Source organism: Orycteropus afer, unplaced genomic scaffold (genome assembly GCF_000298275.1).
Source record: "Orycteropus afer afer isolate SDZICR_OR568_19922 unplaced genomic scaffold, OryAfe1.0 scaffold00185, whole genome shotgun sequence".
In the NCBI taxonomy this organism is placed as follows: Eukaryota; Metazoa; Chordata; class Mammalia; order Tubulidentata; family Orycteropodidae; genus Orycteropus; species Orycteropus afer.
Window position 1 is genome coordinate 1,759,278 of NW_006921772.1, and position 15,043 is coordinate 1,774,320.

At 38.9% G+C, this 15,043-nt stretch overlaps 1 protein-coding gene across 1 annotated transcript in view; it reads left to right on the forward strand.

Moving 5' to 3' along the window:
- SLC12A2 (solute carrier family 12 member 2) overlaps positions 1 to 15,043 on the forward strand; it is a 193,953-nt gene that overhangs the window by 67,211 nt on the left and 111,699 nt on the right. Inside the window, exons 3-5 of the mRNA XM_007947455.2 lie at positions 3,362 to 3,437; positions 3,733 to 3,828; positions 13,761 to 13,900. Coding sequence (XP_007945646.1) covers positions 3,362 to 3,437; positions 3,733 to 3,828; positions 13,761 to 13,900 — 312 coding nt within the window. The remainder of the gene's footprint in view (positions 1 to 3,361; positions 3,438 to 3,732; positions 3,829 to 13,760; positions 13,901 to 15,043) is intronic.

The window sequence follows — 15,043 nt, forward strand, 5'->3', positions numbered from 1 at the left end:
AAGCACTAAACTGATCAAGGTAGATAGTTTAAATTGGGGTTTTGGCATTTAGAGGAAAAGTAGAGGGAAATATCTCAGTTCCAGTAGTAATTTATTGCATCATCCATAAGGATGAATGTAAAGGTAGTATTGTATATCTATTCTTAGATTTTAAGTATTTTAGAAGACTGTGTCTTACAAAGGAGCTCTGGTGGCGTAGTGCCTAAGGCATTTGACTGCTAACCAGAAGACTGGTGGTTCAGACCCACCAGCCACTCCTCGGAAGGAAAATGGGGCAATCTACTTCCGTAGTGATACCTCCTCGGAAACCCAAGGAGGGGTCACTATGAGTCGGGGCCGAGTCGATGGCAAATAACAACAACAACAACAATGTACAACAGAATGAAACACTACCTGGTCCTGCGCCAGGCTCACAGTCCTTGCTATACCTGAGCCCATTGTTGCAGCCACAGTGTCAATCCATCTCATTGAGGGCCTTCACCTTTTTCTTTGACCCTCCACTTGACCAAGCATGATATCCTTCTCCAGGGAATGGGCCGTTTTGACATGATCAAAGTAGGTGAGATGAAGTCTGGCTATTCTCTCTTCCAAGGAGCATTCTCGCTGCACTTCTTTCCAGGACAGATTTGTTCATTCTTTTGGCAGTCCACGGTACTTTGAGTATTCTTTGCCAATACCACAACTCAAAAGCATCAACTCTTCTTCGGTCTTCCTTATTCATTGTCCAGCTTTCACATGCATAGGAGGCAGTTGAAAACACCATGTCTTGGGTTAGGTGGACCTTAGTCTTCAGAGAGACATCTTTGGTCTTCAGCACTTGAAATAGGCCTTTTGCAGCAGATTTTCCCAGTGCAATAAGTCGTCTGATGTCTTGACTGCTGTTTCCATTGGTACTGATTGTGTAACCAAGTAATTTGAAATCTTTGATAAGTTCAATCTTTTCTCTATTTGTCATGATGCTTCTTATCGGTCCAGTTGTGAGGATTATCGTTTTCTTTATGTTAAGATGTACTCCGTACTACAAACTGTAGTTTTTAATCTTCATCAGTAAGTATTTCAAATCTCTTTCAGCACTCAAGGTTGTGTCTTCTGCATATCACAGGTTGTTACTGAGTCTTTCTCCAAACCTGATGCCACACTCTTCTTGATATAGTCCAGCTTCTCAAATTATTTGCTCAGCATACGGATTGAATAAATATGGTACAAGGATATACCTGACGCATTCCCTCCCTGATTTTAAACCATGCAGTATCACCTTGTTCTGTTCAAACGACAGCCTCCTGGCCTATGTACACATTTCCTCATGAGCACAATTAAGTGTTCTGTAATTCCCGTTCTTCTCAGTGTTATCCATAATTTGTTATGATCCACATAAATCGAATGCTTTTGCATAGTCAATGAAATAAAAGTAAACATCTTTCTGGTTTTCTTTGCTTTCAGCCAAGATCCCTCTGACATCAGCAGTGATATCCCTCATTCCACATCCTCTTCTGAATCTAGTTTGCATTTCTGGAGGTTCTCTGTCAGTATACTGCTGTAGCCATTTTTGAATTACCTTCAGCAAGATTTTACTTGCATTTGATATTAATGATATTGTTCTATAATTTCCACATTCTGTGGGATCACCTTTCTTTGGAATGGGTACAAATATGGATCTCTTCCAGTCAGTTGGCCAGGTAGCTTCTTCCAGAGTTCTTGGCATAGACAAGTGAGTGCCTCCAACAAAGCATCTGTTTATTGAAACTTCTCACTAGGTATTATGTCAATTCCTGGAGCCTTGTTCTTTGCCAATTCCTTCAGTGCAGCTTTGACTTCTTTCTTCAATACCATTGGTTCTTGATCATACACTGTTTGCTGAAATGGATGAACAATGACTAATTGTTTTTGGTACACTGACTTTATGTATTCCTTCCGTCTTCTTTTGATGTTTGCTGAATCATTAAATATATTGCCCATAGAATCTTTCAGTATTGTAACTCGAGGCCAAAGACGAGGAATGCAGTCAAGATGTGCTGATTATCACTGTAGATTGGAATGCAAAATTTCAAAACAAAGAAGAATTACTGGTAATTGGAAGATACAGCCTGGGTGATAGAAATAATGCTGGAGATTGCATGATAGAATTTTGCAAGACCAATGACTTACTCATTGGAAATACCTTTTTTCAATAACATGAACAGTGGCTATACATGTGGACTTTGCCAAATGAAGTACACAGGATTCGGATTGGCTACATCTGTGGAAAGATGCAGTAGAGAAGCTCAATATCTTCAGCCAAACCTAGGCCAGGAGCTAGCTGTGGAACAGACCATCAATTGCTAATATGCAAGTTCAAGTTGAAACTGAAGACAATGAAAACAAGTCCATGGGCATCAAAACATGACCTTCATTATATCGTTCCTAAATTTAGAGACCATCTAAAGAGTAGATTTGATTCATTGAACACCAGTGACTGAAAACCAGAGCAATTGTGGAATGACATCAAGAACATCATCCATGAAGAAATAAGAGGTCATTAAAAAGACAGGGAAGGAAGAAAAGACCAAAATGAATGTGTCAGAAAAGACTCTGCAAACTTACCCTTGAATGGAGAGTAGCAAATGGAAGGGTTGACAAGATAAAAAAGCTGAACAGAAGACTTCAAGAGCGGCTCTAGAAGACAAAGGCAGTTATTATAATGAAATGTGCAAAGACTCAGAGTTAGAAAACTAAAGGGGAAGAACATACCATTTCTCAAGCTGAAAGAACTGAAGAAAAAATTCAAGCCTCAAGTTTCAATACTGAAAGATTCTATGATGCAGGAAAAATCAAAAGAAGATGGAAGGAATACACAAATAGTTTAGATTTTAAAAAAATATATGAACGAGTGACATTTAGTGTTGACACATGTAATTATATACTTAAATCTGTAGAAATTGTATAGAATGAGGATATTTGTAAGGAATAATAGAAAAAAACTTACTTGCACTGATGAAGGGGAACATGAACTGTTTTTTTAATGTCTGAGGTCTTGAAATACTCCTTTTATGTTTCTGTAGCTTCTGCTGCCTCAGGTAATTGTGAACATTTTCTGTTCTTTTTGTTTTTTCAGCTACCTGAGGATGCATAGATGGATGAATGAATGGATGGATATGTGTGTGTTTGTGTGTATGTTTATGTGTGTATGAGTACTTAGCTCAGTTAAGCTCTCATTAAGCTCCTTTTAAAATTAAGAAAATGGTGGGGTAGCAGGCAGATTTAAAATACTTTTGTAGTTGCAAATGCATGTTATTCTGTTTTGGTTAGCTTAGCATTTACTGCTGTATTATATTTGATCACATTTATTCGTATGTGACTTGACCTCATTTTTTTTTCCTTCTAGGTTCGTTGTATGTTAAATATTTGGGGTGTGATGCTCTTTATTAGATTATCATGGATTGTTGGTCAAGCTGGAATAGGTAAGTGAAGTTACTTACTGCTTGACTCATTTGAGAATAATGAATAAGCAAAACCATTGTGTGCGTGTCTGACTCTTCATCCTCATCAAACTCAAGCAGTTGGAGTCATTGGTATTCTTTTGTTCTTTGTATCAGGTTATCTTAATGTTAATTTTTTTCATAATTGATTTTCTTAACAGGATCAAAATAAGGTAATTAATAAGTTGTAAGGCAAATTTAGTATACTTGAACTAACCAGTTTTGGATATGGCATTTTTAAATAGCGGTATAAGTATTCTTTTCTTTTTCCCTAAAGGTTTGTCGGTCCTTGTAATAATGATGGCCACTGTTGTGACAACTATCACAGGATTGTCTACATCAGCAATAGCTACAAATGGATTTGTAAGAGGAGGTAAATTCATTGTTTTCACATCATCATCAGAAAACTTACATAATACATTGATATTTAAATCTTATTTGTAATTATTTTTTATGTTAATGGAAGCAAAATCTCATGTCCACATGAGGCAGAAAAATCACTACTAAGCATTTTACAACTAGTGTACTGAATATAAAAATTTTCTTGATCCATGAACACATGTATATGCTTTAGATTGTTTAGGATGTGTGGCATGTCTCATAGCAAGAATGAAGGTTTTAATTGGATTTTCCTGCCATACCTTATTGTCCTCTCACAGGATTCTAACCTTGTAAGGTACTGACTTACATCCTTCATTTGGTCAACATTTTACAGGTGTAACCTCTTGAGCCTGTAGTTAACCACTGTTTATATTAAGGGAAACTAATAGCTTGTATGAGTTCAGTCTGAGACTCTGAATTGATAAACTTCCTTAACTCAAGTTCTTCTTCCTTGGGCATCCTAGGGCTTCTTATTGTAGTCTACAAGCTCTACCTTCTGAGAGTGTACCTTCCCCATGGAGAGCACTCAGGAGAACAGGACAATGGCTTCAGAACCCCTGAAAGCAAAAAAAACAAATACCATATTCTAAACCAAAATTTGTCATTGAACTGGAGTGAGAGGAAGATCCTGGAGAAAGGAGAGATTGTCTGCAAGCCCTTGTAAAGTCACCATAGAAGATCAACTGAGAAAAGATTTGACCCATTCCATCCACCTGGACTACTTTGAAAATACCTTTTTGATATTTTGCAACGTAATTGTGTGTGCGTGTGTGCGCACGCGTGCACGCTCACTTTGGGTTCAAATTCACAAAGCAAATTTGTTTTACATTCAATAGTTCGTGCACATTTGATTTCAGAGCCCTGATTACCATCCCAAACCATAAAAAGCTCTCCTTGCTGTTACTGCTCCCTCCCTGTGCCCTTCTTATGTGTTCTGGTTACCTAGTGCCTCTGTGACAGAAATATACCACAGATGGGATGGCTTTAACAAACAGAAGTTTATTCTCTTACAGTTCAGGAGGCTAGAAGTCCAAGTTCCAAGTGCCAGGCTCTAGGGGATGTGTGAAAGCCCCTCGACCTTGGGCTTCAGCTCTGCCTCTTGCTCCCGGCCCACTGGAGCTAGAGGCATCTCTCCACTCAGGCAGCTGCTAGCTACTGAGGCAGACAAACCCAAGGTCAACAAGTGAGAAGGCACAGTCCCGATGTTACCAAACCACACGGCAGGCCAGGCAGGCCATGAGTTCAAGTCCATTGAAAGTCCCAAAGTCGGCAGTGCATGGCAGGCTGCTAAACAAACAACATGGCTACATGCAGGGTTCAAGCATGCCATAAGCTAGAGACCATTCCCAAAGCTGTTTCTTATATCCGGGAAGCAGACCTCATCCCTAAAGCAGCTACTCAGCTGCTTGTGGTAGGTCCCACAATGAAGGTGATTGCCAGTCTCATCATGGGGAGTAACTGCCACCAGCTGCCCAGCCACTCAACCAGGCCCAGCTAAGTTGACAAACAAACTTTACCACTACATTATATATGCATTCTTGTCTGTCCAGCTTTCCTTCTGTGTGAATGCTACCCCCCTTAGGTCTCATGGTTGATGGATTTAAAGGGTACATCTCCCTGGGGCAGATGTTCTACATGTAGGTCTTTCTGTTGTTGGGCTGAGAGTCCACAAAAGTGAGTCCATTTCTAGGCCTGAAGCCTACATTGCTGGGGCCATACTCTCAGGGGTACCACCAATCTCTATCTGACCAGTAATTCTGGTCATTTTTGTGTTTTTGAATTCTTTTCCACATTTTTCCTTCCACTCCAACCAGGATCACCAATTTTAATCCCTCTCCGTGTGGTTGGCATTGGTAGCCGGGCACCATCTAGTTCTTTTGGTCTCTAGGTTGGGAATGCTGAGGTCCTCATGGTCCATCATATTTTTGGACTAATTGTTTCCAAATGACTGATTTTCTTCACACTTCTTTGCTCCAGGAGAGAGGAAACCAATAGTTGCATCTTAGATGGCCACTTGAAAGTTTTTCCTTTCAAGTAAAATAGTTGCTATTTGCCAAAGTAGGATGTGGAACAAGATTTTTGTGTACTATGTTGTGCCAATTGATCATTATGTCCCTTAAGACTATGGTCCCAAGCCCACAGGCCTGGTGATTCTCTCTCTCAAGGTAGTTGGTTGTCTCTGAGAAGCTACTCCAACCCTTGTCCTCTGTTTCTTCTGTGATGTATGTAGATAATTTTGTGGCACAAGTACATAATGTAAGATTATCTTCAGCCATATCCATCCTTAGTCTTGGGTATATTCTTGTTCACTTCTCCCCACTTGATCTTCTCACATTTCTATGCATTTACCCATTGCCTAGTGTTTGGTGCCACTGGTTATGCAGTACTGTGCATGTAATAGTATTTGTCACTGCTATTTCTTTTTGGAAGGAAGTTTGGGCAATCTACTTCCATAGTGGTACTGCCTCGGAAACCCAAGGAGGGGTCTCTGAGTTGGATCCTACTCAACGGCAGTGAGTTTGGTTTGGTTGTTGGTCTATTTCTTTTGTACATAGCAAACATAATTTCTGCACTAGGCCTTTAGAAAGAGGAACCAGGTTGAACTTTTCACTTTCCTCCATTGTCTTCATCTCTCAAACATCAGAGGATCCAGATAATTGTTACATCAGTGTGATTATGACTGTATTGAACATGCATCACTATTTGCTGTCTTTTTATGTGTTTATGAATCTGGATTCAGATATATTGAGGTGCAAGACATGGGTATGTCCAATAAAGTTAATCAGGTAACACTAAGAGATTCATTTCCTTATGTATTGGGTGTCCCATACTTCATTTATGTCTTCCATTATAGGGCAATTATAAAAATGGTATGACAGTTGGGGGCATCTTACTTCCTGTAACTTCATGATGAGAAGAGAATCACAGCATCAGCCCAACACTGATTCCTGTGAGGGCTTAGGTCAGACATGCCTCTGCCCTCCATCTTTTTTTTTTTTTTTTTAATACCAGTTCTGACATCAACTGTCCCTCCCATGGCACTCTCCACTTTTCTGTTTTATTCAATAATTTAATGTAGTGGCCACACAAAACTGACAGACCATGCTCATAGTTAGGAAAGTAACAGATTACAATTCTGGATTGATTGAGGATACAGTTCTTAAGTCAGGATAGCTTCTTCTCAGCCAGGTCCACAGCATGCCTTTCTCAGCCTCTCAGCCCATTGACTCAGCAAGCCTCTTGTGCTGGCCAGGTCTTAGCCCTGCTTGCGCAAGTGTTACAGAGCTCTTTAGCTCTGCTGATAAGTGCCCAGAAGCACCTGACTCTTATCAGCAAGACTCCTACCCAAAGGCAGTCAGCTCTTGCTCTGTGGGTTGGCAAGCCTTGCTCTGTGGACTAGGAAACCCACTTTGCCATCTCCTCTCCAGTCTGCTGCCTCTACTGCCACTGTTTCTCTGCTACTGCTTTTGACATCTTTCAGAGTCTGTGGTGTTGTTACTCTTTCTGTCTCCTGGGTCCAGGAGGTTCCCAGTGCAGTGACTTTAGATCAAAAGGATGCACTCCACTCCTGTCCATTCTTGATGATAGGGAGGCCCCTCTTTTCTACCTCTGAGATGGCTCATTTTAAGCCTGGCAGTGTGGCAAACTGACTTGTACCCTCATTAGTGTTCCATAACCTTATTTGCATGGTCTCACTCCCAGAAGGGTGCCATGCACCTTATTTACATTATTAGCAAGCTATCCAATCTCTTTGGTAGGTGACTAGCACCTCATTTGCATTCTCCCACCTGATCATTTGGTGAGAGTTAAAAGACCATGGTCAGAAAGGCCCTGTAAAAGCAAGCTATAATAATCTGTTGCACCAGGGAACTGGAAGGGAGATGGAAAATATTAGTTATTTGCAGGGGATCTGCAAGTCATCAAGGAATTTTTCTTTGTCCTTTTACCTTAGAATCTAGTTTGTGAGCCTCACTTGCAGCATCAAGTGAATGGCAGCATGAAGCCTGAACTGTTTCCCATGTGAATCTAAATAATAAAACCTGTAGAAGCAAAAAAACCAACTAAATCATTAATATAAATTACCAAATACTAACTGTGAAACTTTGCTATAGAAGCTATTCATTTTTTCACATCTCAGTTAGTGACTTTGAAGACCTGACTAAACCAAAATATAAACAAGCTGCATCATTTGTTATAAATGTCTCCTGTCTTACATTCTTACTGTGATTGTAAGCTGCCTTTTTTTTTCTTTTAATTTTTATTGTGATTTGGGTGAAAGTTTACAGAGAAAATTCATTTTCCATACAGCAGTTCATGTACATTTTATTTCATGACACTGACTGCGATTTTCCATAATCTCTTTTTATTTTCTCTTTAATAATTTTCCAGCTCTCTTCCCACTTCCTCCCCATAGTTGCCTCTTCCCTGTGTCCTTCCCTCCCATGCACTCCTGCTCCGTGAGCTGTCCCCCTGTGCAAACACTGCCCTTCTGTTCTCCCACAATTCATCACTCCAAGGAGTATATCTGTCTGATGTAACTGTTCAAGCCATGTGCCTGTCTGTTGTTTGTCTGGAAGCCACAGGAGTGAGTTCAGTTCCAGACCTAAAGGGTAATTAGGGGCCATAGTCTCAGTGGTCTCACCAGGCTCTGTCAGACCCAAAAAACTGGTCTTTTTTTTTTTTTTTTTAATGAATTTGAATTTTGTTCCACACTGTTCTTCCATTGTATCCAGGATCTCTTGTACTGATCCCTTTCCGAGTGGTTGACAGTGGAGCACCATCTGGTTCTAGTCTCATGGTCATATAGGCTAAGGGTTGCATGGCCTACTAGTCCTTTGGGCTAATCATTTCCATGCATCTTTGATTTTCTCTATTTTTCTTTGCTCTGGAGGAGGAGAGACCCATCGTTGCATCTAGATGGTCGCTTGCAAGCTTTTAAGACCCCATTTGCTACTTACCAAAAAAGGATGTAGAACAATGTTTTTGTGTAGTATGTTATGCCACTTCAGCTTGATGTCACCTACAACCACGATCCCGAGCCCACAGGTCCAGCTACTCACTCCCTCCGCATAGCTGGCTATGGTCGACAAGCCAGCACAACCTTGCCCCTTGTCAGCCCTACTATACACTCGACATTCTTACAGCACATCTGATTGTAAGCTGCTTTTGTCTTGTTTGTTTCAACCTCACGAACTTGTCCACTCCTTACATTTACTTGGTATCATGAAAAAAAGTCAGTATTTTCCACATGGGAGGAAGTGTCATGTTAATAGCTGTTGTCAAATTGGTCCCCAACTCATGGTGACTCCATGTCCAATGAAACCAAATGGTATCTGGTCCAACGCCATCCCCACAGTTGGTTGCAGATTTGACTGTTGTGATCCATAGGACTTTTATAGACTAATGTTTCTAAACAGATCACCAGGCCTTTTTTTCCATTCCATCTTTGTTTGGAAGCTCCGCTGAAAAATGCTTAGCATTATGGCAACATACAAGCCTCCACTGATAAATGGATGGTGACCGCATAAGGGGAGCAGTGGCTTGGAATCTGACGTACATGGGATTTCCATGAGTCAGAATCAACTCAATGACAACTGTTCTCTTTTGTTTTGGGAAGGTAGGGGATTATGTGAACTGAGCAATAGAAGGGAAAGGTTTTTTGTTTTGGACTTAGTTAAAAGTCTAGGTCAGTACTATTTCAAATAAAAACACAAGTTATATAAAATTGCCTCTGAGAATCTAGAGACAATATAAGCCTGTCTGAAGACAATATCTACCATGTCTGAAGATGAAGTTTTATATAGTATTTGTATTTAAATCAGTCAACAGGTAATTGTTGAGCACTTACTTTGTGATAGGCACTGGATGTGTCCATGTCAGAGAAGTCTCAAGGAGTTTATGTTCAGATAATAGTAGCTATTATTTTTTTGAGACCTAAGTGCTAAACATGATTCTGTGGTCTTAACATACATTATCTTATTTAATGCAACCTTGCTGTGGGTGATTTGCAGTTACAATATGTATGGATAATGAGAATGGATATGAGCAGTTAACATCCATTTTTTTTCTTCTTTTAGCAAAATTAAATCTTTGACAGATTTTGTGGGTACATCTTTTGGAAGATGGGGCAATCTACTTCCGTAGTGATACTGCCTCGGAAACCCAAGGGAGGGGTCACTAAGAGTCGGGTCCAACTCGATGGTACATAGTACATGACAGCAACAACAACAATATCATAATAAGCCAGAATTATCTTTTTGTACTCATCTCTCTTATTTTCTCTGAAATAATTAAAGACGTCTTCATTTTTGTAGGTAGATAACCAAACATTGGAAGTGAGAAAAAGTGACGTTTTCCCACATGTTGTTAGAGACAGAAAGTGCTTTCTATATTGTAAAATTAAATATCATCGATTATCAAATTTTTTTTTTAGTTTAGTCTATTGCCAAGCAAGGAGTTCTAAGGTAAAATTCAGCTCCACAATTCTTTCCTTTAAGATAGCTGATTTTTTTGAAATGGTAACTTTCTTTCAGATTAATGAAATGTTTGAAGTTGTAAAACGCCATTGAATAACAGTTGTATTCAATTTTGAGGTTTTATTCAATTTAAACACAGCATTGTGTTTTCAAGTTAGTAAAACACTACTTGTAAACATGTCACAGGTAGCTCAGAATGAATCTGGCAGGTAATTGTATATATTTATATATATAAATTTTAGTGTTTCTCACATGTATGTTAATTTTTTATTTGGAATTTCTCTTTGGCTCATTTGTGACCTTTTATTTTGCCAGTCTTTTATTAAAAATATGTTAACTCACTTCCCAAAATGTTCTGATGCAGTGTTGGGATCATTGATCTTTGCTCTTTTATCATAAAGTTTCACTTAATGAAGCTATTAGTTGCAATGGTCAAATAGCACCCCTCCTAGTCTGAAGATTCTGTGTTTGTCAACTTGCTTTTTCCCTATTTGACTTAATTAATAATGGCAACAGACTAAAGGAAATTTGCCAGAAGTTAACAGGCAAACAAACTTCTTACTGTACGTTTGTCAAATTGGCTATGACAATATATTTCCTAGAATTGTAACTGAAATGGATGTTGGATCTATAACATTTCCAGATACCATAGATTACATAAATGGTTTTTATTATTGTATGTATAGAATATTTCATTGATAAGGATGTCTAGACTCAAATTTTGTGCTTTTCCTCTAGTTGGTAGGTCATTTAACAACTTTTTGAACTTTTTAGTAGTAGAAATCTTCTTGAACCTTTTGGTGACTAGCTAATAATTGAAATTTCTTAAGTGGATGAAATACGAGTACGTCAGATGGGCAAATATACGGCAAAAGACCTCTTTATTAAAAGCAAAGGTGTCACTTTGAAGGCTAAGTTGTGCCTCACCTAACCCATAATCTTTTCAGTCTTACAAGCATGTGAAAGCTGAACAATGAATAAGGAAGATTAAAGAATTGATGCATTTGAATTATGGAGCTTCGATGAATATTAAATATACCATGGATTGTCAAAAGAATGAACAAATCTGTTTTGGAAGAATTATAGTCAGAATGTTCCTTAGAAGGGAGGATGGTAACACTTTGTCTCATGTATCAGGAGAGACTGGAGCCTGAAGAAGGACATCATGCTCTGAAAAGTAGAGGGTTGAAGAAGAAGGGGACCCTCAACCAGGTGGATTGACACAGTGGCTGCAACAGTGGGCTCAGACATAGTGATAATTGTGAGAATGATGTAGGTTTGGGCATGTTTGGTTCTGTTGTACATATGATCACTAATGAATCAGAACCAACTTGAGGGCACCTAACAACAACATATCATATAAGCCAGCAAAGCCTGCTATTTCCTCCTATTATTTTTTTTATGATTATAAAAGTAATGCATACATATAAAAAATTGTTTCATAATAGCTTAAACATTAAAGACGTAAAGACTCAAACTAATTAAACTGTAAAATATATTCTAATTATATATTTCTCCGGATTATTATCATTGTTTAAGATGAAATCTAGATACAATAAAATTCACATTTTGTAGTGTACTATTCTGCAAGTTTTTTGACAAATAAAAATAATTATATATCCGTCACCACAATCAAAACAAAACAGTTTGAACACATCAAAAGCTTCCTTGTGCTTCTTTTCTAGTCAGTCCTTGCCTTACCCTCAGCCCTTGTTGGTCACTGATCTGTTTTCTGTCCCTATAGTTTTGCCTTTTCTGGAATGTTGTTTCAATAGAATCATGTGGTATACAGCCTTGTGAGTATTGCTTGTTCATTTAGGAGATTCGTCCTTATTGTGTTTATTCCTCAATTGTTCCTTTCTGTTGCTGAACATTATTCCATTTTCTACATATACTACAGTTTGTTTATTCATTTTTCAGTTGAATGGCATTTGAGTTGTTCCCAGTTTTTGTCTTAAAAACAAAGCCAATGTAAGTGTGTAGGTTTTTGTGTTAACGTAGGTTTTCATTTTGCTCAAATAAATGTGCAAAGGAGTAGGATTGCTGAATTAAATGGTAGACGTATGCTTAAGTTTATTAAGAAATTGCTAAACTTTCCCCAAAACTGTGTCAGTTTGCATTCCTTCTAGCAGTGTATAACAGTTCAGATTACATGGCTTACAAATGTGAAAACAACCTAGCCCATATGAGGAAAAACCCCACTTGGTCATGGATAGTAAACTTTTTGCTGAAGTTTACTGGCTCACATCTTGTTTAAGGGTTTTTTAAGTCTATCATGAAGGATATTGTTCTGAAATTTTCCTTCTTATAATAACTTTGTCAGATTTTTGTGTCAGGATTTATGTTCTTCTCATAGGAGATGTTGGCATATGTTCTTCCTTTATTTTCTGAAAGAATTTATGTTGTAAGATCTTTTCTTCCCACCAGTGAAGCCATCTGGGTTATAGTTTGTGTGTGTGTATGTGTGTGTGTGCACGCGCACTGAGGTATAATTTTATCACAGACTTAATTTCTTTGACAGCTGTAGTGTTATTCCAGTTTACTGTTTTTTCTTGTCACAGTCCTGGTATATTTTGTTTTCTAGGAATTTCATCTAGGTTGCAAATTAAGATGCTAGACATTCTGAGTATATATGGAAGCGCATTAATTTAATTCTGTTATGAAGAGACCAACAGTTGTATCTTAGATGGCCACTCAAAGGCTTTTAAGAGCTCAGACACTACTCACTAAACTAAGATGTAGAACATAGTCTTTACTGTGTTGGGCCAATTGATCTGTATCATCCCGAGACTATGGTCCATAGCCTTCAAGCCTACTAGCTCAATCCCGTGAGATGACTGGTTATGTTTAAGAAGTTTTCAGAGCTGTGTCCTCTAGATGTTCTGTTATGTATATGAATGTTCATGCAGCATATAAAAATACGTATGTTGAAAATTGATGACTGTACCTATATTTGCACACAAGTGTAGACCTGTACAATGTCCCATACCTATTTAGCATTTATATTTACTTCTGCTCACAAATTATTCTCAACTGTGATTTTAAAGGTTACATGAGGATTAAAGATATTATTTAGAAAATCACTAGTAAATGATCTTAATATCTATGAATATGATAAGGAAGCTGATTAGGTGTTGCCCATTTGAATCTAAGCTTGAGAAGAGAAAATAAGGATTTAATTACCAGGGTTATACTAATATTAGGTATGGGGAGAGTTCTCTGGATGTTGAGAACTTAATGAATGAAATGGGTTGTGAAGTATTCTGTCCGGGATGTTTTCCTGGAAATTGACTCATCCACTTGCTTATTGATTTGACTTCTGTGCTTCTTCTAGGCATCTCCTTTGTGATCGCTTTTGTGGAATTAAACATTTTTAAATAAAATTATTTGGTGTTTTAAATCTTACTATCAATACTTCTTTTTTCCTTTTTTTTTTTTTTTTTTTTAGGAGGAGCATATTATTTAATATCTAGAAGTTTAGGGCCAGAATTCGGTGGTGCAATTGGCCTGATCTTCGCCTTTGCTAATGCTGTTGCAGTTGCTATGTATGTGGTTGGATTTGCAGAAACTGTGGTTGAGTTGCTTAAGGTAATTCACTTTTCTTTGAAATTTTTCTTTGGTAAATTCACTTATTAACCAAATTTGTATGGAGGGCTGTGTGGCACTTACTCTGTTAGATGTTTGAAAAGCAGTGATATACAAGAAATTTGTCCCTAAAGACCTTTAGTGGAGGGCTGCAGAAAGGGCAAAGGGGTGGCATCCTCTGACTTCTAATTTTACAAATGGGAGAAAAAATTGCCATCAGCAGCCCAGGGCTTATGCCTGAGGCCAGACATGCCGCCACTCTCCAACCTTTTCACCAATTCTGACACCAACTGTTCCTCTCATGGAATTTTCTACTTCTCTGCTGGGTTCTATAATTCACTGCAGTGGCCACGCAGAACTCACAGACAATACTGACAATTATGGGGCTTGTTAGGGAAGCAACAGGTTACAGTTCAGGTTCATGAATGCTCAGGCTATAATTCCTAATTAGGACAGCCTCCCTTCAGCCATAGCTGCAGGCACGCCTCTCTTTGGCCCTTGGCCTCTTGGCCAGGCCTCTGCCCTGCTTGGGTAAGGGTTGCAAAGCTCTTCTAACTCTGCCGTTAGGTGCATTCCACTCCTCCAGCAAGCCGCCTGCACAAAGACACTCAGCTTTCTCACTCTGTGGACTGGCAAGCCTGCTGCTCTTACTCAAGCCAGGCTCCCGGTTCTGCTATCTGCTGCCACCATCTCTCTGCCATAGTTCTGCACAGGGATTTTAGATCCAAGGGCGCACTCCATTCTTGGCAGCTCTCTGTCTTTATTAAGAGTAGTGAGATCCCCTTTTCTACCTCTGTGATGGCTCATTTTAAGCCTACAGAAACGACAAAACTAACCAATCCTTGCATTAGGGTTCCATATGCCCTATTTCCATGGCCCCACCCCCACAAGGGTCCATGTTCCCCATTACTAAAATGTTATCCAATCCCTTTGGAAGGCCACAGAGTACCTCATATTTGCATAGCCCCACCCAGTCATCTGGTGGGAGTCACAAAGGCCATGGCTAGAAGAGTTATATCAAGTAATTCTCTGCACTACAGGGGCATAGACAAAAGCATTATTATAGAATATGAGAAGTCAGTAGATATGGGAGGCTTTTGCAACACAGTGGTTGGGGAGGCACTTAATATTTCAGGAATATGGGTG